Source organism: Panthera onca, chromosome A1 (genome assembly GCF_046562875.1).
Source record: "Panthera onca isolate mPanOnc1 chromosome A1, mPanOnc1 haplotype 2, whole genome shotgun sequence".
Lineage (NCBI taxonomy): Eukaryota > Metazoa > Chordata > Mammalia > Carnivora > Felidae > Panthera > Panthera onca.
In genome coordinates, this window is record NC_138339.1 from 193,210,271 (window position 1) to 193,233,790 (window position 23,520).

Sequence of the window (23,520 nt, forward strand, 5' to 3'; positions counted from 1 at the left end):
TAGAATATTATTTGAGCCTTTGGAGGGCTCTTTTTGCTTTCAAGATTATTTCATTTATATGTTCCCTAGAGTGAAGTACCTAATCACTGATTTGATGTTAAACATGTCTGGTATTATGGTAGATTTTAGCTCGTGTTCTACTTTCTATGGTAAGTAGAAGGGAAAGGGGAGATGATGGACTCTCAGCCTATCAAAGGAAAACTTTCTATCTGAAAGAACCTAAATTTACTTGCCATAACTTTTGTATCATAGCGTGAAGGTAAAATAATAGGAAAAATAAGCTTTAATACAACCTACTACTAGTCTCCAGATTAACACAGTAAAGAGGATCATTCATATTTGCTGGGGAAGGGGACAGGGAGGGCAACGAGGATGAGGAGGGAGAACAGGAAGGAGTTGCAGGTATACTAAGCAGAGGGCTTTGGCTCCTAGGTGCCCTAGAGGAGCCATAATTTGGTTTCTCTTGGGCTTCCTTCTGCCGCCGGTATAGGAGCAGTTACAGGAAGCAGCTCATTCCTGATGCTGGTCAAGAGACAGAAGGGAAATCATATGTCGTTGCTTTATCCACACAAGGACCACTCAATTTATGGTGCTGTCATAGTCTACCTTTGTTCATCTGATTGCATTAAACAATGTTAGCATGGTTTCTGAAATCTAGATAAAGAACACTTTTTAAGCAACACAGTTCTGTAAAAATCCTATTAAGATGATATAGCTACAATGGATACCAAAAGAACATGTAGAAAAATTTTGTTCAGTTTTATTATGTTTGGTCATAAATGATCCACCCCTTTTATACCAATGGTAAATTTGGGGAAAGAAAATTCCACTTTAACATCACATACGATCTAGAATAACATCATCTACTGAACACATAGAAAAGCAAGCACATGTACTGGAAATATTTTAGTTAGGTTAGAAGTCAAAGACACATCTATTCCTGACTCTGTTATTAACTATGTAAATTTAGGCAATCTGTTCATTCTGTTCAATGAACTTCAGTTTCCTAATTGATAATATCTACGCTTGTGTTACTTTTTTGGATATTTGCCAGTCGGATAAGTGAATGTGTTTATTTAGCATTTCTTCTGTTGGGAGGTTAAGCAGCTTCTCCTATATTTAAAGGTATTTCCTTTTCTGTTGATATCCTTGGCCCATTTTTCTCCCAGATGATTGGTCATTTTCTTCTGCATTTCAAGGAGCTCTCTATATGTTAGAGCCCTTTGTAGTATGAGTGGCAGTTTTTCTTCCCCCTTGTTTATATTTTGACTATGTTTACACTTAAAAATTTTTTTTTTGCTATGCAGAACTTTCTGATTCTGATGTAGCTGAATATATCAATCTCTCATTGTACAGCCTTCTCTGTGTTTTCTTCTTCCATTTTCCTCAAGATAGTTTTATGGTTTTTCTTTTCCTTTTCAAACATTTAGACCTCTAATCTGTTTGAAGTTTATCCTAGCTTATGGTGAACGGTGTGGATTCAACATCTTTCCCCCATAGCTATTCTATAATAACATTATATGTTCACCCACTTCAGATGCTTATCTTTATCATATACTAAATTTTCATGTAAGTATGTGATTTACTTCTGGACTTTTAAACTCTATACCAATAGTCTGTCAATTCATGCCCCCATGTCACACTGTTATAATGTTTAATGATTCAAGTATTTTTAGGGCTATATTCATAGAAATAGGGGTGGAATTATGTTAAATTACAAGAAAAACTTAGAAAGAGCGGACTTATATAATACTGAGTCTTCCTAACCATGGCAATATTTTAATATATTTTTCACCTACATTTTTGGCATAAATTGTCATGCCTTATTTAGTTGTTACTATTACAAGTAACTGGTTATAGTTGTGAGATTCCAATTCTTAGACTGACAAAACGAAAATAAACAAACCAACATAACGTACACGAGCTAGAAAACTTGCTTGTCACTACAAAACAGAATCCTTTGGTGAGATGAAGTCACCTTGAGATCTTCTGGTTTGTTCCTGATCTGCTTTGGTTCTCACCATGTTCTTGCCTGGCTCCTGATCGCTGGCTCCGTCTCCTATTTAAGATTCTGCTCTTATTGTTTGGACTTGACTTTGGCATTTCATTTCTCTAGCTTTTGATTCTGCTTTTCTCTGCTCTACAACTGTCCTTTTCTGACTGGTCAGTAGGGTTATTTGTACTACTATGTAATGATTTACAAATACTGTTCACTGTAGAGCAGAGCGTATGATTAGATCCACAGGAAGGGAACCTCTGATGTTCAAAGGAGAATGTTTCAAGTATCATGTTCAACTGAATTCTTTTTTCTTATACTGCATCTATTGCTCAAAATCATATCATTTACTTGTCCTGTTTGGACTCTGATGTTTTTACAGATATTTCCCTCCCTCTTCTAGAGTTCCTGCCTTTTATTTTTTTTCCTCATTGATGGAAACAATATATACGTTTCTCCATCTTTCCTAAGATTATCTAGTTTCTTAATAATGCTATTAACTGGACTCAATTTTGTACTGACTGTTTTTAAGACTGATGCACAGTTGTTATCCTGAAATTTCTTTTTATTACTTTATTTCTTTATTATTTATCTTGGCAAGTTCCAGTATTTCTTGTACTTCTCTCTCTCTTTGTTATTTGATGGCACACAATCTGGTAGTTTTCTGAGAAGTTACTGTGGAAGAAAATATTGTACTTTTCTTTAGGACTTGCATGGTATTACTTCTTTGTTTCCTAAAGTCAAGTTTCTGGGGCACCTGGGTGCCTCAGTCAGTTAAGCATCCAACTTCAGCTCAGGTCATAATCTTGCGGTTTGTGGGTTCGGGCCCCGTGTTGGGCTCTGTGCTGACAGCTCAGAGCCTGGAGCCCCTCTGGATTCTGTGTCTCCCTCTCTCTCTGCCCCTCCCTGACTTGCTCTCTGTCTTTCTCTCTCAAAAATAATAAATATTTTAAAAAATTGAAAAAAAAATAAAGTCGAGTTTCTGAGAACTATGATGCCAAGTTGATTTCCTATTTCTTTGTAGGTATTTTCTTTCTCTGGAATATTCTATGTTGTTTAACTTTTCTCTGCTAGTTTCCATCTTTTTTCCTTTTTCTAAATTTTAGGAGAGCTTGTTGACTTTTCCTCACATCCTGTCCTGGCATTTTTACTTACTTATAATAATTTCATGACTTTTAATTTAGCAATTTTGAAAATATCACCTTTTTTTTTGTTCACTGTTTCTTATTTTATGGAAATACTACTTTCTCAAATCTTTCTGAAAAAACTAATTATAGCTACTTTGTAAGTTCTTTTCTGCTATGGAATTTTGTTTTTGTTTTCTTTGGAGAACAGGGTCAGTTTCTCTGTTGATTGTGATTTTTTTTTGTATTAAAATGTTTTAAATAAATGTTTTATACTATTTTTGAGAGAGAGACAGAGCGCAAGCAGGGTAGGGACAGAGAGAGAGGGAGACAAAGATTTCAAAGAAGGCTCCAGGTTCTGACTGTCAGCACAGAGCCCAACACAGGGCCCAAACCCATGAATCGTGAGATCATGACTTGAGCCGAAGTCTGACGCTTAACCAACTGAGCCACCCAGGAGCCCCTGTTTATTGTAATTTTTTCCCCTCTTATGCTAATTATTTTCTTTCCGTTTCTGACAGTCTTTGGTGTGTGTTCCAATTTATGAACAAAGAGCCACATTAAAAGTTTTCTTTTTGTTTTTTTTGTTTCACTCATATGAATGAGACAGTTGAGTACAATCTCTATGTGGATGAGAGAAACTGTTTAGTAAGCTTCACTTGAAGGTCCTCGTGCAGAAAGTAGGTGCTCTTCTCCAAAATGACAAAACGTAGAGTGCCCTAATCTAGAGTCCCTTATTTTGGCAGGTTTAGCCTCTTCTTGGCAAATGTTCCATTAATTTAGAAAGCCATTTCTCAAAATATTTTTTAAAAATTCCTGTTTTTAAAAATGCTATTACTTGTTCATGGAAAAGTTAAAATACTGTAAAAGTGCCATGCCCCAATCCTCTTTCCCTTAAATCACTCGTTTGAGACCTTTAAATACTAATCTATAACATGGTCTGATTTATAATAATATTCATTAATTCTGATATACTCTTACACTGATTTCCAAAAAGTGAACAGTATTTATGTTAAAATCTAGTATATCAGATACATAAAAAAATTACAGTAACTTCAGAATGAATGAACCATTCTTTAAAATTAACAACTCCAGAACTGCATCTGGCTGAACAATTGAGACTTAGGGTAAAACTGAAATAAAATGAAACAATACAAACCACACTGAAGTGAAATAATTACTGTTCAAAATGGAAGAATTAAGGGCAAGGACATTCTTATAAAACTTCTAGATGATGATGATGAGGACGATGACGATTGTTACTGCAGAAATAATCTCTACAAACGTGATAAACTGCTCTCGTAAATCCAAAATCGTGTATCTCGGCCATTTAGTAGAAACTATGCACAGAGAGTGGTGGTATATTAAAACAGCTCAACTACACAGCAGCTGCTTAACAGTATTGCGTAGTTGATGCCAATAAATTGCTGAAAGTTGTAAACTCTGCAAAGATGTTGGCAAGGGGACACATAGATGGCATTTCTTGATGAAAATAGCTCTGACAAGTATAATGCAAAGTATGTGCTCCACTAGAGGTCAAATGTAAGTGTTTTTACATACGAATAACAATGTGTCATGGCTACTAAGTCAGATAATTCTGTGCATCTTTCCTACTTGAGGTAAACGCAAGGTAAAAACCAACCTTGTTTTAAACCAAGTACATACATATTTTGGATATTTAAATTTCATCTGAAAGGGTATTTAAAAAAGATTTTATTATGGAAATTTTCAAACATACAAAGACGAGAGCATATGAAGCTCTCAATTTCTATTGGCTAACTATAACAATGATAAACATTTTGCCAGATTTGTTTTGTCAAACAGCTTTAATGAGATACAATTCACCACCATACAGTCATCCATTTAAAGCATATAATCCAATGTTTTTTAGTATATTCGCAGACATTACGATTACCCACTATTACTATAGTCCATTATGAAACTTTTATTTCGAAAAGAAACCTGGACTCCTTTAGGAATCACTCTGCTATCCCACCTTACTCTCAACTTCTCAGCCTTAAGTAACCACTAATCTTTTTTCTGCCTGTGTAGATTTTCCTGTTCTAGACATTTCATATGAATGGAATCATAAAATATGTGATCTTTTGTTACTGGCTTCTTCCATTTAGCATAACATTTTCAAGGGTCATCCATGTTGTAACATATCAGTACTTAATTCCTTCTAACGGCCAAATAAAACTCTATTATCTGATTATACTGTATTTTGTTTATCCATTCATCAGCGGATGGACATTTAGGTTGTTTCCACTTTTTGACTGTTGTGAATAATGTTGCTATAAAGATTCATGCACAAGTTTTTGTGTGGACCTGTTTTCATTTCTCCTAGGTATATACCTAGGGGTGGATTGCTGGGTCATATGGTATTTCTGCATTTCTGTGTTTAGTTGTTTGAGGAAGTGCCAGATTGTTCTGTCAACAATGTTTTATCTATTCCCTTACCAGGTTTTTTTGAAACATTTCAAAGCAGATTTCAGACCTCAAATCATTTCAACTTGCAAATACTTCAGTGGAGATATTTTTAAAATTTTTTTTTTTTTAAGTTTATTTATTTATTTTGGGAGAGAGAGAATGTGTGTGTGAGCAGAGAGGGGCAAAGAGAGAGGGAGAGAGAGGATCCCAAGTAGGTTCCGTGCTGTCAGCACAGAGTCCAACTCGGGGCTCAAGCTCATGAACTGTGAGATCATAACCTGAGCTGAAGAGTTAAGATACTTAACCGACTGAGCCACCCAGGCACCCCAGGAGAGATTTTTAATATGTGATTTTTGAGGAATTTAAAATATACCTTGAATGCCAATGCCACTACACTCTAAACAACAGATAAAGCAGATTTTGTATGGCAGAACTGTTAGAGAACAGTACCAGTATCTACGACTGCAAACCCCTCTTTTCCAGTCTCTCAGTCTTCCCATTAAAATACTTGCTCCCATTTGTAGGCTAACATCTCCCTAGAGTGCAGGTCTTTCTGGGTTCAAAGCTGTCATTATTTACACAATAGAACATCTATCTTCTATCAAAGCCTTTGATACACATACTTTCAGGTTTGGAAGGGATCTTCAAGTTATTTAACCCAGACCCTATACAAAACAAAACAACACAACAACAACAAAGCAACAAAGCAACAAAGCAAAGGAAAACAAATAAAACATGTCTCCTTATGAGGTCTATCCTTAGGTTTTAATTCTAGCCTTTGGATACATGTATAACAAGTCTATTACTGCTTCTTTCACATGCTTACTTCAAATTTCTTACATCTCTCTGAATCATTTCTTCTGTAAATACCCCCAGTTCATTCATCCCTTTTATGACTAAAAAGAATTCTTGAATTCTTTCGCTATCCTGATTGTTTTCCTCAGGTTATCTTCTAGTATTGAAAAGTTTTGGGCCTAGAACAGAACAAAGAAAAAAGTCTTGGCCAGCGAAGAGTAGAGTAAGGCCTATCTACTTCTTATTCTAATGTATTTAAGACGACATTCACATTTTTGGAACCATACCTTATCTATGACTGAAAGCTTAGCACGAGCTCAAGTATTTACTTGAATGAGAGACTACTGTGCTGTCATAGCCTAAGGGATGTAACTAATCACCTGGTACATTCTTTCCTAAACTTGGATATAATCTTAAGGTCAGGCAGAAGAAGCTAGTGTTAATACAGTAGAACAGGCCCCTGAGTTGAAATCACTGCCATTGTTGAACTTCCAACAGAAGTATGGGCACTTTGATTCTGCTGATTGGTTTGTACATACCTTTATCTCGTCTGATTGCTGGGTTATACATCTTGGACTTCTGACTGCTCTGCCTTCTGGTATTCATGCTCTCTTGGTGCCCAGCTTTCCCCCTGAAACAGTATTCATCTAGTTGCTGTCTAGTTTCTGGCCTTTACTCTCTTAGTATAATCTGATAGGTTTTTATGCATGTTCTAGCTGATGTCCATCATCGACTTCAGTCTCTAAACACTGTGCTCTATTTTGAGGGCTGGTTTCCCGAGTGTGGCTCACTCCAGTGCCTATACTTTCTCAATGTTTTATTCTTAGTCTTCTTTGTGGTAGCTCCTTGATATGTGATCAGTGACTTGTTAAGTTACATCAAAATAGTGCTAATATGGTACCTAACAGGATTATGATCATAATTATCTCACATCATTGTTCACAATCTCTTGGTCACCACATATTTCCAGGGACTTATCTTATAGCTTTGCATTTTGTGCATCTCCTCATGTCCTAGAATTGTGTGGTTTGTTACAAACTGCTACAGTTCTAAGTCATAAAAACACAGGGTTAGAAATGATAGTAGGAGGTCATTTACTTGTCCCTTACTGATTAAAAAAAAGGTCAGAGAAATGTACTTACTATTTAAAAGAAAATATGCCAAACTTCTGAAATATAGTGGAAATAAAACATATTTCATTCTAAAATATTTAAAAAACTAGAAAATAACAGGTCTATATGATACCTAGTAGATATGAAAATATGATGTGAAAAAAGTTAAAAGGACATATATACACAGATAAAATATTTTTCTTTTTCTTTTTCAGATAAAATATTTTTATGATGAGATATATTGCTTCACACAAGACATAGTTTTGCTTCTAATATACAACAAAGATATTTGTAATTTTAAAGATGATGAAAGATTAAAGCCAAAATACTTATGAAAATCAAAATAAATTAAAAAAATTTTTTTTAATGTTTATTTATTTTTGAGAGAGAGAGAGAGAGAGAGAGAGAGAGAGAGAGACAGAGTATGAGTGGGGGAGGGGCAGAGAGAGAGGGAGACACAGAATCCAAAGCAAGCTCCAGGCCCTGAGCTGTCAGCATAGAGCCCGACGCGGGGCTCAAACTCATGAACCGTGAGATCATGACCTGAGCCAAAGGTGGACACTCAACTGACTGAGCCACTCAGGCACCCCGAAAATCAAAATAATTTGACCTAGTTTTACTGAGTTCTGTACAAGTCCACATAAACACAGAGGTCCACCAGAGTACAATCTAAAAGAAATTCACGTCTTTTATGCAATTCAAAACTGAGAAGAGTTATTAACTTTCTACAAAATGGATAACTGAGATTCAGTTGTTATTTCTGTGAAATGGGTAAAAGACCATTATAGGGTTCCTGGAGGCTTAAATAAAGTAAATGAGTATAAAAAACTCTAAAGTAATATACAAATATTAAGCATTCTTATTATTAACTGAAAAGCACCTATTTTGTGAAAAAGTTCAATGCTCTTGAATTCTATTAAAAAAAATTTTTTTTTAATGTTTATTTATTTATTTTTAGAAAGAGAGAGAGAGCTGTGGAGGGGCAGAGAGAGAGGGAGAGAGAGCATCCCAAGCAGGCTCTTTGCTGTCAGCACAGCCCAATGTGGGGTTTGAACTCACGAAATGTGAGATTATGACCTGAGCCGAAGTCAAGAGTTGGACACTTAACTGACTGAGCCACCTAGGTGCCCCAGTGCTCTTGAATTCTAGAAGGCACAAGCAAAAGACCAGGTCTCTCAATATGAAGGAATAATTTAAAACGTTTGCTTTCTTTGATTCCATATTTCCAAACACACTTGGTTGAAAGCAATCTATAACTGATCCGTATGTATATTAGTGTAACATAATCTGAAAATGTTGTAAACATTTTGGTAAAAAGAAACTATAAAAATTCAAGATATTATTATTACTGATATGTAATAGGTTTGGTTCTGGCATACTTTTAAAAGTATATGTAAATTCGAGATTATCAATGAGTATTTTTTGCAATATTTTACTCCCTGAATTTCCTTGGACCTGAGTTCACATACCCTTATATGGAAAAAATAAGCATTCTAAAACTTTATAGAAAAAATATGACTTCCTTTGTATGTGTGCTTTAGGTTTTCACTATAATAATTGTCTTTCTTTAAAATACTCACTTAAACCCAGCAAATCAAAGCAAATTTTAACTGGAAGAGTACCACTAAGATGAGAAATGTATAAATCTGAGAAATAATTGCATCTTCATTTAAAGAAAAATTAACTTATGCACTCGGTGGTTTTTTTTTTTTTTTTTTTTTTTTTTAGGATGATGCAAAATGTAACTACAGAAGTATATAAAAAAAACATGTAAAAAAGGTACTCTTAAGAAAATGTCAAAACAGTGAAGTAGGAACCAAAAGGAATGACACACATATAGAAATATGTAATTTATTTGAACCCTTTATGAAGTGGATTGCCTAAGGGGCACTTGTGGTGCTGAAATGTCCCTGAAACTTTCCGAGAAATCACAAAGAACATAACGAGTTAGAATCCGGGAACATAAACATACCATAAAAGAATGATAATTATACTGTGACTTCACTTTTAAGAAACCTGGCTAACTGCAGGTTTGTTTTCTTTTTGTTAGGTGATATACACTGCAGTAAGGGGTAAGTTATCTGGGCTAATGGGACTATAACATTTAGGCAAGTATGGGGCTTTGCATATTCTATGTACCGTAGTAAGGAGTGGTTGGTTAATTCTGGTTAAATACAAACTGAAATGCCTGTAGACCCTGAAAGATATTATTGGTAGAGGCACTAAGCGAAGGGGTAGAAGAACCTTACTTAAGTCTTAGAAATAGATACTGCCCATGAACATATACCATTCCTTAGAGGCTGGATACCCATAGAGGTTGCTGCGTCCAGGGTTTTAGGAATAGCTTTACTGTAGACAAACTTTTCAAAGCTTTTTTTTTTTTTTTTTTAATTTTATTTTAGAAAGACAGAGAGCATGCGAGTGGGGGAGAGGCACAGAGGGGGAGAGAGAGAATCCCAAGCAGGCTCCACACTTAGCACGGAGCCTGACATGGGGCTTGATCCCACGACCCTAGGATCATGACCTTAGCCAAAATCAAGAGTCAGACGCTCAACCGACTGAGCCACCCAGGCGCCCCTAGACAAACTTTTCAGATAGGACTTCCTAGTGGCTACTTTCAGATAAATCTCTGAAATTGTTCTTGGGTGTAAGAGACCTTCCGTACTTCTTCAGTTAAAATGTTATCAGTTGTCAGAGTGTATTTTACTATCTGAGGGAAGGGGATGAGGATATATTAAAGGCTAGTTTCTAAAGCTTTCTATTTGACTATTCTATTTGACAGCTTCAAGTGCAATTATAGTGGAAGACTGTAAAGGGCCATAACAAACATTCAACTGAGTACTTATTATGTGCTAAATACTGTGCTAAAAGGCTAATATACAAGGAAGAATGAAGTACTTTACTGGGAAAGACACATGCATAATTATGACATATAGTGATGTGAACATTAATAGAAATATTTAAAAAACTATTGGAAAGAGGTAGAAAAAAAAGATAAGTTTTTCTTTGTCAAGTTACAGAGAACTTCAAAGCATACATAACATATGAACTGAATTTTGAAACAGAAGGGAAAAAGAAAAAGGAACCACCTTCATAGAGTTATGTGCCTGTGACATGCCAGGAATGTTACTACAGTATTTCATTCTCATATAGTCCTGCAAAGTAGATATTACTTTCACACACGAGGAAACTAAGTTTAGAGGGGTTCAATTATCATCACAAGAATCCATGGCTATCAAGCAGCAAAGCTGTGATATGAACTCATCTTGTCTGTTTAACTTTTGGCTTTTTCCACTGTATTCCAAATGTAGGTGACATAAAGAATATAAAGGTAATTCCAACCTTACAATTTAACAAGAGATCTGAACATGTATAATATGCATACCTAATAGAAGGTGGAATGTAATTCTGGACCAATCCACCTGTCCATCTTCCCCATGTTGACACCTAGCATGTTGAATGCTACTGGAGAAAAATTACATAGAATGGTGGTACTACTAGAAACACATGGTGTTTCAACTTGGCAATTATTTGATGTTTCCATAATATATATCACTCATTTACTGTGTGGCTATTTCAAAATTCTATTTCCTCAAAACTGTGACATTAGCACATCTCCTGCCATTATAGTATAGCCATTAGACAGGAACTACCTAAATTCTTACCACCAAACCTACAAACTCACTTTTATCTTAACATAATCTTTATTTCTATCTTCAAAATGGAAAAGGTATAGCCCTCCTGTCTAAAGTTAACTCCCATCACTGTGCTCTGATCTTCTCCTTCCCTAACACTTTGCTCCGCTGATTATTTTCTCATTTGTATCTGCAACGTCTATGTGTCTCCTTCCCATCACCATTTAAACTGGATACTCTCATCCAATGGAAAAAAAGACAGTCTATTTAGCAAATGGTGCTGGGAGAACTGGATAGCAACATGCACAAGAATGAAACTAGACCACTTTCTTACACCATACACAAAAATAAACTCAAAATGGATGAAAGACCTAAATGTGAGACAGGAAACAATCAGATTCCTAGAGGAGAAAACAGGCAACAACCTCTTTGACCTCAGCCGCAGCAATTTCTTGCTCGACATGTCTCCAAAGGCAAGGGGAATTAAAAGCAAAAATGAACTATTGGGACCTCATCAAGATAAAAAGCTTCTGTACTACAAAGGAAAACAATCAACAAAACTAAAAGGCAACCAACAGAATGGGAAAAGATATTTGCAAATGACATATCGGATAAAGGACTAGTATCCGAAACCTATAAAGAACTTACCAAATTCAACACCTAAAAAACAAACAATCCAGTGAAGAAATGGGCAGAAGACATGAATAGACACTATTCCAAAGAAGACATCCAGATGGCCAACAGACACATGAAAAGATGCTCAACGTCACTCATCATCAGGGAAACACAAATCAAAGCCACACTGAGATACCACCTCACACTGGTCAGAGTGGCTAAAATTAACAACTCAGGAAACAACAGATACTGGTGAGGATGTGGAGAAATGGGAACCCTCTTGTACTATTGATGGGAATACAAACTGGTGCAGCCCTTTGGAAAGCAGTGTGGAAGTTCCTCAAAAAATTAAAAATAGAAATACCCTATGGCCCAGCAAAAGCACGACTAGGAATTTATCCAAAGGATACAAGAGTGCTGATTCATAGGGGATCATGTACCCCAATGTTTATAGAAGCACTTTCAACAATAGCCGAATTATGGAAAGAGCCTAAATGTCCATCAACTGATGAATGGATAAAGAAGATGTGGTTTATATATACAATGGAATACTACTTGGCAATGAGAAAGAATGAAATCATGCCATTTGCAGCAACATGGATGGAACTAGAGGGTATTATGCTAAGTGAAATAAGTCAGTCCGAAAAAGATATCATATGTTTTCACTCATATGTGGAACTTGAGAAACTTAACAGAAGACCATGAGGGAAGGGGGAAAAGATAGTTACAGAGAGGGAGGGAGGCAAACCATAAAATACTCTTAAATACAGATAACACACTGAGGGTTGATGGGCAGGGGGGGTGGCGGAGGAGAGGGGAAAATGGGTGATGGGCATTGAGGAGGGCACTTGTTGGGATGAGCACTGGGTGTTGTATGCAAGTGATGAATCACGGGAATCTACCCCCAAAACCAAGAGCACACTGTATACACTGTATGTTAGCCAATTTGACATTAAGTTATATTAAAAAAAAAAAAACAACACAACTGGATACTCTCTAGTGTGGGAGGTAAAAGCCCTCGACTTCATGCCTCCTGCCTGATCATGCTATATTCTCTGATTTAAATATCTTAAGGGCTATTTTTCCCACAGCCCACTTTTCAACTTCCACTCACTCACCAATTCTCTGTCGTCTGCTTTTTAGCTCTACTGAAAGTGCTGTACCATCTTGTTAAATTCAATCAATGGTTGCTTTTTTATCTTTGTCTGACTTGGCCCCTCGACAGTCCATGTCACTGGCCAGATTCTACTCTGCTTCTGATGTTCCTGCTATCTTTATGGTCACCCTGCACTCTAATTCGTGTATGTACTTTTTCCTCTGCCCATCCTTTAAATGTTGGTACTCTTCAAGAGTATGGCCTGTGCCTTTTTCTGCTCTCACTCTATGTAGTTCATTTATCAGTTCATTTAATGACTTCCATGTAAAGCACTATCTTTATGCTGTGACCCCCAAATCTCTACCTCTAGATGAGTTCTCTTTCTTAGGCTCCAGAACCTACATTAAAAAAAAATATGTATTTTAAGCTTATTTATTTATTTTTGAGAAAGATAGAGACAGCATGACCAGGAGAAGGGCAGAGAGAGAGGGAGAGAGAGAATCCCAAGCAGGCTTGTAGCTGTGAGCACAGAGCCCAGTGTGGGGCTCGAACTCAAGAAACTGTTAGATCATGACCTGAGCTGAAACTAAGAGTCGGAAGCTTAACCAACTGAGCCACCCAGACGCCCCTCCAGAATCTACATTTTTAACTCTACTGGTTGTCTCTACTTAGGTATTTCCTTGAGATTTTCTTCTCCAAATCTATTTCTCCCATGTGCTGTGTAGCACCACCATAAACCCAGGCCACAAGCCAAAACCCAGGCCATCAATTCTCATTCCTCCTCTCTTCAACAGTTTCTGGATCCAATCACCACGCTCTATGATTCTGCTTTCTAAACAGCTTTCAAATTAGTCCATTCTTGGGGCACCTGCATGGCTTAGTCAGTTAAGTGTACGACTTTGGCTCAGATCATGATCTCATGGCTCGTGGGTTTGAGCCCTGCATCAGGCTCTATGCTGACAGCTCAGAGCCTGGAGCCTACTTTGGATTCTAGGTCTCCCTCTCTCTCTGCCCCTCCCCAACTCACTCACAAGAGTGCGTTCTCTCTCTCTCTCTCTTAGAAATAAACATTAAAAAAATTCAAATTAGTCCATTTTTGCTCGACACCATCATCACTAGTCAAGTTCAAGATACCACCATCACTCACTGAAATACTGGAATAGCTTCTTAAGTGGAGCTCTTACCATTACCCTTAATATAGCTGCAAAAGAAATTAGAAAAGAGCTTTTACATCAGGTTTTTTTTTTTTTAATTTTTTAAATGTTTATTCATTTTTGAGAGACAGAGAGACAGGGCGTGGGCAAGGGAGGGGCAGAGAGAGAGGGAGACACAGAATCTGAAGCAGGCTCCAGGCTCCGAGCTGTCAGCACAGAGCCCTATGCAGGGCTTGAACTCATGAACCATGAGATCATGACCTGAGCTGAGGTCAGACGCTTAACCGACTGAGCCACCCAGGTGCCCCTTTTACATCAGCTTTTTAAAATTATGCTCAGTATTCTATTAGACATTTGGCTGATTAAAGATGATTTTCAAACTCTTGAAAACTTATATTCTAAGGGCACATGATGAAATATACACACAGAAGCGCAGAATTAGAATTTCCAAATCAGCAAATCTTGTTTCAATGAGGCAAAGATGAGTGGATAAAAATGGATGAAACATGAAAAAGCCATTAAAGAAGATTCCTGATAGGGGCCTGGGTGGGTCATGATCTCACAGTTTGTGGGTTCAAGCCTCACATTGGGCTCTGCACTGGCAGTACAGAGCCTGCTTGGGATTCTCTCTGATGCCTCTCCCTGACTCGTGTTCTCTCTCTCTCTCCAAATAAATACATAAATTAAAAAAAAAAAAAAGAGTCCTGAGAGGTACACTCAACAAGAAAGAAGACATTCCAAGTCATCACATTTCTTTTACTCAAAACTGAATTATTTAGCTTGAAGCCCTGCTATGCAATCCAACAGTGGGGTCCTAGGAGTTGATCTTTTCCTTGACCTCCTTTTTACCTCATTATTTAAGATTAAATTATTTTATATTTTTACACCTCAGAGGTCTCAGTATATAAGTAAAGACATTTAAGGGTAAAAAAGATCACAACCTATTGAAAGAAACAGAGAAAGTTATTCTGAGGCATCAAAAGTGAAAGAGGAAAAAAAGATTATAACACCTGGATAAGATATTCAGCTCTGAGTGTTTTGGCAACTAAGACAAAAAAGAAACACATTAAATTACATAGTTTTCACTTTCTGACAAAAAAGAAAGAATATAACTTCATCTACAGTGGCAAAAATATTTCCTGGAACTAATGCAAGCAATAATTCATCATGAGGTTTTTGTCTAAATGGAACTAAGGAAAAAGATCATAAGCTTTTGTTTCAGGAAAAAAAAAAAAAAAGGATTTTCTTTTAGTTTTGACAGTAAGTATATAATCATGGTTTAGTTTTTTTTTTTTTTAACTCTTATCAGCCTCAGTTTTGTCTGTAAAAGTGGGGACAATGATATTTAACTCTGTGATATTTAACTTAGCTACTTTTAAGCAAGTAATTTTGATCTAACACTAATTAATATAGAAAATAAAAACCCTCTATGGTCATGCCCCAATGTCTTAGAATTGTCAACCTAGAATTATCTCATCTGTTTTCTTTTTTCATTTAACGCATACTTGGATAATTATGTAAAGGAGTGGGCGATCTCATTTCATAGTACAGGACCATCTAAAGTCTTTTTATTTTGGGGCACCTGAGTGGCTCAGTTGGTTGAATGTCTGACTTCAGCTCTGGTCATGATCTCACAGTTCATGGGTTTGAGCCCCATGTCAGGCTCTGTGCTGACAGCTCAGAGCCTGGAGCCTGTTTCAGATTCTATTTTTCTCTCTCTCTGCTCTCCCCTAGTTTGCACTCTGTCTCTCTAGCCCTCAAAAATAAACATTAGGGGTGCCTGGGTGGCTCAGTCGGTTAAGTGTCCGACTTCGGCTCAGGTCATGATCTCACGTTCCGTGAGTTCGAGCCCCGCGTTGGGCTCTGTGCTGACAGCTCAGAGCCTGGAGCCTGCTTCAGGTTCTGTGTCTCCCTCTCTTTCTGACCCTCCCCCGTTCATGCTCTGTCTCTTTCTGTCTCAAAAATAAACATTAAAAAAAATAATAAAAATAAAATAAAATAAAATAAAAATAAACATTAAAAAATTAAAAAAAAGTCTTTTTATTTTATTAAGTGTATTTACTTTGAGAGAAGGACAGAGAGAGAGAGAGAGAGAGAGAGAGAGAGAGAGAGAGAGAAAATGGGTGAGGGAGACAGCGAGAGAATCCTAAGCAGGCTCCGCACTGTCAGCATGGAGCCCAGTGCAGGGCTTGAACTCACAAACCATGAGATCATGACCTGAGCTGAAACCAAGAGTCAGATGCTTAACCCACTGAGCCACCCAGGCACCTCAGGACCACCTAAAGTCTTACTGGAACTAAGTGACACTTAAAAAGTTAAGTTGTCCAGTGCAAAAAAGACAATGAAAAACTTTAAAATGTGCATTTGATCACATGTGGATTTAAACAGAAAATTTAGCTGGGATTAAAGCAGTGCCTCATATTAGACAATTTTCCCAGGGTCCTGCCTAGGGTTGGGCAAGCTCTCAGGTGCACTGTGCATGATCCTCAGAGTGGGCACGTCCTGTATTTTGTGCCCTAGGTGCCTTGTTTGCCTCACCTTAGTCTCAGCGTCGATTTTCTTTCTTTTTTTATTATTAAAAAAAATTAATATTTATTTATTTGACAGAGGAAGAGAGAGACGGAGCACAAGCAGGGGAGGGGCAGAGAGAGAGGGAGACACAGAATCTGAAACAGGCTCCAGCTCTGAGCTGTCAGCACAGAGCCCCATGCGGGGCTCGAACCCACTAGCTGTAAGATCATGACCTGGGCTGAAGTTGGACACTCAACTGACTGAGCCACCCAGGAGCCCCCTCAGCCCTGATTTTCACTTTCAAAATATTACATTTATCAGAGGTATTCTTATCCGACTGTTATCTATTGGCTATTCTAAGCACTTGACCCATCAGAGCCATAAAATGAATATATCAATTCTGCAGACTCTCTGTTTCATCAGGTAAATATTCAAGTGAATGGTCAAGCATTGCCCTGGGTCACTTGCCATTCCCTTCCATATAAGCAGTTTACACTTGCTTTTGTATCTGCACGTTCTATGTAAGTTGGCATTAAACTGTTTCTTAGAAAAAGATGAAAAACTTGTATCAAGTTTATTTTATTAAGCTTCAATTTTTATTTTGCTTTGAAAAGAAATAAAGCTCTTTTTCTTTAGATGTTTGGCATTAAGAAAAGTTATAATGTTGGATTATTAAAATGTAATTGCCAAAATGAAGATCCTATCAAATGCATGAAAATTAACTGATAATTAGACATGCATCCACGCACATTTCATTGGTGTCATATAGTAGGAGTTTCATTTTGCTAAGTATTTAATTTCCATGTTTAAATGTATTTTCTTCTAAACTTACTCCATTCTCAACCCACTAAGTAGAACTTTGAGTTTTTATTTGGACTCATGAATAATGTGATTCCAAGCATGATGTATAAAATATATAAAGTTGCTCCTATCTTTTTCAGAGTGTAGCATAATCTTCTAAAAACAAATGAGAATCGCCATTCCAAAAACATACTTGTTATGCAGCTTTATGGAAAAAAAGTAGCTGGTATCGCTGAATGGACATCTGCAGTTACTATTTCCTAAATAGTCAATTTTGGAAAACATTTGTGAAAATTCACATAGTGAATGAATCAGGCTTCCACAGTGAAGAAACAACTATTTGAAGGCAGAATCTTAGGACACAAGTGGTAGTAGATGGGGCCTGAAAGCCAGAAAAAAAGAGTAAGTATCTTCAGAGAAGCTCTTCCTAATCTATATCACCTGTTGTTAGATCTAGTTAGCTACACAAAAGTCATCTCTAAAATCTAGTCCAGGGACACCTTATCCCTTTCACCCAACATATACAATACACCTTTAAGAGAACCTACTCCAAAGGCCATTTCTAAGACAGAGACAACCCTGCAATTCCCCTGACACTACTTCTAGGATATGCACTTCTGAACTGCTTCCAGTAATATTCCCCACTTCATCTCTCTCAATAATATCTTTCCAATAATTTCTTCCCAAATACCTGATATAGCTTTCCCAGACTAGGAAACAATGTCTTCAGGATACTCATGAACCAATGATCTGTTTTGAGCATTTCTTTCTCTATTAGGATAACAAAATGGCAAAAACATGGCCAAGACAAGGCAGTGATAGTTCAATGGAAAAAACGCACTGGATTAAAAAACTAGGCTTCATAATACCAACTGTTGGCGAGGATGCGGAACGACTAGAACACGCATTCATTGCTGACGGGAATGCAAAAGGTGCAGTCACTGTGGAAAATAGTTTGGCAGTCTCTTATAAAGTTAAACATACACTTTCCATAGGACCCAGAAATCCTGCTCCTGTGTTATCTACCAAGAGAAAAGGAAACTGACATTCACACCAAAACACATACACAATCGTTTACAGCAGCTGTATTATTTACAGACGCCTCCAAATGGAAACAAGTCAAATGATCATCAACTGGTGAATGGAGTAACAAACTCTGGTATATCCATACAATAGAATATTCCTCAGCAACAAAAAGGAATAAATGACTAATATTTGCAACAACATAGGTATATCCTTTTTCAAATTTTTGAGAGAGAAAGGGAGAGAGAGAGGGTGAATGAGTGAGGGAGGGGCAAAGAGCAAGGGAGACAGAATCTGAAGCGGGCTCCAGGCTCCAAGCTGTCAGCACAGAGCCCGACAGCGCAGGGCCCAGACTCACGACCCATGAGATCATGACCTGAGCCAAAGCTCAACTGATTAAGCCACCCAGGCGCCCCCTCGGTGTATCTTTTTTATGGTAAGTGAAAAAAGTCCAACCTGAAAAGACTGATAACTTCATTTATTCAACATTCTGGGGAAATGTAATATCTTTTGTTGGAAAAGGTAAAACTACAGGGACAGAAAATAGATAAGGGGTTGCTAGGACTGGAGCTGGGGAGAAGGGTCAACACAAAAAGGGCATGAAGGAATTTCCTGAAGTGACAAAACTATTTTCTTTATTGATTATGGTAATGGTTATGAAACTGGGTGTGTCAGTCAAAAATCATAGAAATGTATGCTTAAACAGGGCATGAATTTTACTGTGGGTATACTGTACTTCAATAAGTCTGACTCAAAAAAACAAGAAAGAAAAATGGGGTTATCTCTTAGTTACTAACTGGCTTTGGGCAAGCCACTGGAAACTCATTTCTCCTTTGGGCAAGCCACTAGACATTCATTTGTCCTTTTATAAAATGAGGAAATTTTATTAGCTCTAAAGGATTTTTGCTGAGGAATAACAACAAAAAATCCTTTATGGACTCTAAAGTTCAACACAAATATTACACACTAGACATACATACAGTATATGGGCAACACAATGATGAATGAGACAGAGGTATGCTAAGGAAATATACTGTCTAGTGAGAAAGAGATAAAACAAGTAATTATTAAATAATGTGGAAATTCAATTCCAGATATATGAACAAGGCAATAAGGGGTCAATAACAAGGAGTATTCCAGGAATAAGAATTAACCCAAGAATAAAGTATAAATTAATTCATAATGAATAAAGTGTATCACATATTCAATATAAAGGACCAGATCACAATGAGACACAAACATGAGAAGTCATTAATGCACACGGACAACTGGGATCCAGTAATCGAAACACAACACGGACTTTGAAAAAGCCTAAAGTAAAAATTATGACAACATGGGAAAAGTACCTCACGATGATTTAGAAGTTGTTCTAAATCTAATGCCATTTGATTCTTCATCTGTAGTAAAGCTGACTTTTCTTTATTCAAATTGCTGAAAAAAAAAAACACCCAAGTTTTAAAAAGTCATCACATTGGTGTAAATCTAATTAATAAATAGAAAAAAGCAAAAGGCTAAAGACAAATATGATGTATTGAATTAAAGAGAAATTAAATTTATACTCTATAAAGATATCTATCAGATCATCCACTATAATGTTTGATTTAACCAACAGCTAGCTATTTTCTAAGAAGACTTTTTCTTTTAATAATCATTTGACAGTGCAAATGAGATGTTTTCTGAGAATCTTTTCTGCCTAGTAGGGGTATAAAATTTGTGTTTTAAAGGTGACTATTTAATCCTGAAATGTAAAAAGATGAAGTGGGATTTATATAAAAGGTAAAGTATGTATGGGCAAAATAGTAAAACTCAAGATACTAGAAGTCAAATTAAAAATTTAACCTTAAAACTAAAAGTAACATTTTATAATTTACTGCACACTAAATTACCAGGTATATAATTGAATTAGATAAATGAATCAGATATTCAGTATGTGGTAAACTTGGGAAAACAATTTTTGTCTCTATATTCTTAGTTCAATCTTTAATTTCTAAGTCTGCCTTGTGAATTTCCCTCAGATAGGACCTGTTTTCTGATACGAAAGGGTGAAAAAAGCCTAAATAGAAGAATATATTAATATTTTAAAAGATAAATATTTGAGGCATGATTTATATTGTCTGGAGTTTTATTATTCAACATATAAAAATTAATTAGAACCGTTAAATGAAATACTCTTTGAAAGCCCCTGGAATGAATCTACTCAGCACTACAACGAGAATTAAGAAAAGCAACAGTGAATTAAAATACCGTAATTCCATAAATGTCAAAACAAAATCTGTGAAGGTAAAACTAGTGAGGATTATTTTGCTGAACAGGTAACATGTTTTAAGTTATCCTTTAACAAAATGGAAAGCCATCAATTTTTAAATTAGGCAGAAGTTTTTGTTTTTGTTTTTAAATTCAGGGGATAGTAGCAGGTATTCTGGAAGAACTGGTAATTCCAAGGACTTAAGAGGAAAAAGCTCACATTCTCTTTTTTCCTAGTAACCGTGAACTTCCCCAAGGAAGCACCACAGTTTGTCCTCTGAGAGAAAACACAAGATGCAATTCTGACTTTTGTTTCCAACTATGCCACTGACACAAGTGTGTGGCATAAATCACACCACATGACTAAGCCTCAGTTTTCACATCTGTAAAAGTGGAAAATAATACTCATGTATGTCAAAGCGATATATGAATTATCTAGTGAAATGATTATATAAAGAATTGAACACATAAAACCTGACATAAATGTATATGGTATTACTACTTTAGATGAAAAACAAGTATCACAGAAAAACAGTAATTAAATGCCATACAGGTTAGCAGCTTAGCAGAAAAACAGATTTGACTTTCAGAATTAAGCATCAGAGATCTTACTGAGCCTTGGAGTTGAAAAGAACTAAATAATATAATGTAACTGAATGCCAGATTCTGCCAGAGTCTTCCAAAGCCTGGTAAAGATCAGATGTTTCTGTAACTGTTGAATTAGAATCTATCTTTAGCTAGAATCATCATGAAGAAGATAAAACATTTTTCGAAATTAAAATAAACATCCAGTAACATAGGACTACGATTTTTCGAGGAATAGAAATGTATTAATGTTCACATGCATGTTAATGTTCAAATACATGTTACATACACATCGTATGTAAACATACACTCACATACAGTACACATATGCACACACACATACATACTCTCAAATACCAACAGGCCCTTAAATAAAACGCAGTGCAAAAGGAATGGAGGAATGTTGAGGTAATAAAGGATTTTGACTGGATAATTCATTAGAAATCCTTTATATGTAGTGTTCAGTGTTTTCCAGAATAAAGTAAATATTCCATATTTAAATAGCAAAAATGGGGCACCTGGGTGGCTCACTTAGTTGAGCATCTGACTTCAGCTTAGGCCATGAACTCACTGCTTGTGAGTTCGGGCCATGTGTTGGGCTCTGTGCTGACAGCTCAAAGCCAATCCTGCTTTGCATTCTGTGTTTCTCTCTGCCTCCGCCACTTGTGCTTGCTCACGTGCGCTCTCTCTCTCTCTCTCTTACACACACACACACACACACACACACACAAACATTAAAAAAAGTAAAAAAAATAAATAGCAAAAATAACTTTATAATACAGAATAAAAGCTAGGTGTATAAATTGGTTTACAGAGCAACTCTGTTCTATCTGCAAGATGTGGGTTTATGACAAACAGTACAGACTCCTCAGACAATACTTGGGCATATATTTTCTAAGTCTCAGCCTTCTCTACAATATACTCTTAAACCACAAAGGAGGCCATCTTCAACACATGCGTCTCTAAAACTGAATATGACGATTATTATACTCTGTGTTCTTCCAGTATGTATGTAATTACTCAAACGAAGTTTAGTCTCCTTAAGACACATTTCACAACAGTGGAAATTTACCTTTAAAAATACAAAGCTTCCATGCGTGACTCATAAAGCAACTACAAAACAAATCTCCTTATAAGCACATCTATCGTGAATGGCATATTACACCCATAATTGTTTAATTCACTGTTAATTATTACTCAGAAATTCATGTTTATGGCTCTGTGTCACCTGCTATATGAAAACATATTCCTGATATACTCTTCTTTAACTTCCTGGATCAGTATACCCTGACTTAGCTTTACAAGGCTAAGTAGTTTTTTCTTCTTAAACTACTAGTAAAGAATAAACTGAGAACTGACAACCGGGAAAGGAAATTTATGCTAATTATTCTCTTTCCATGCTTCGTTCAGTTGTGAACTATAGATCAAACAAACTATATAACCCAGACTGTCTCTTGTGGCTTGGTAGAAAGTTTACCAGTACTACTTGTAGAAGGGATTATTACTTTAATGATAGGGGGATTTAAAGTAGTTAATAGTGATATCTCAAATGTTAGCTTTTAATGTGTTTATAATGATTTCATTTTAGTACATATTTACTCTAATCTTTCTACACATTGAATATGTATAGCTAAATTTGCAAGTCATGGGTGTGGTATAGTGGTATTGTTTTATTTTCTAAGAAAATGATAAAATTACTCAGTTCTTTAAAGAGCTTTTACTGAGTAGAGAAATATTTAAAAGGTAATCATTTAACTGAAACCATAAAACTCCTAAAAGAAAACATATGCAATAAACCCTTGGACATTGGTCTTAGCAATTATTTTTTTGGATCTGTCTCCTTAGGCAAGGGCAAAAAAAGCAGATATAAACAATTGGGACTGTATCAAACTAAAAAGCTTTGAAACTACAAAGGAAACCATCAACAGAACACAAAAAGGTAACCTACAGATAGATGAATGGATAAAGACGTAGTGTGTATACACACATGCACACACATGGGAATATTAGTCTGTTATAAAAAAGAATGAAATCTTGCTATCTGCAATAACATGGATAGACCTAGAGGGTATTATGCTAAATGAAGTAAGTCAGATAGAGAAAAACAAATACTGCATGATTTCACTTACATGTGGAATCTATAAAACAAAACAAATGAACAAACAAAACAAAACAGGAAGACTCATAAAAACTGTTGAAAGTAGTCGCAAGAACTGGTGGTTGCCAGAGGGGAGGGGGCCGGGATTTGGATAAAATAAGTGAAGGGGATTAGGTGGTACAAACTTCCAGCTATAAAATAAGTAAGTCACGGGGATGAAACGTATGGCATAGGGAATACAGTCAATAATACTGTAATAAGTTTGTATGGTGACAGATGGCAGCCACACCATGGTGAGCAT

At 36.4% G+C, this 23,520-nt stretch overlaps 1 protein-coding gene across 8 annotated transcripts in view; it reads right to left on the bottom strand.

Annotated features, from left to right (window-relative positions):
* PIBF1 (progesterone immunomodulatory binding factor 1) overlaps nucleotides 1-23,520 on the bottom strand; it is a 204,815-nt gene that overhangs the window by 8,354 nt on the left and 172,941 nt on the right. For 6 of the 8 annotated variants that reach the window (XR_013550051.1, XM_078432907.1, XM_078432868.1 and 3 more), the window contains exon 16: nucleotides 19,639-19,723. Coding sequence is in view for 7 of the 8 variants with exons in the window: in XM_078432907.1 (XP_078289033.1) it covers nucleotides 19,639-19,723 (85 nt within the window). In the remaining variant the exon portion in view is untranslated. Of the gene's footprint in view, nucleotides 1-3,417; nucleotides 6,525-6,559; nucleotides 6,977-19,638; nucleotides 19,724-23,520 lie in introns of those variants that run through there. The other 2 variants (XM_078432892.2, XM_078432895.1) reach the window with 2 other exon arrangements.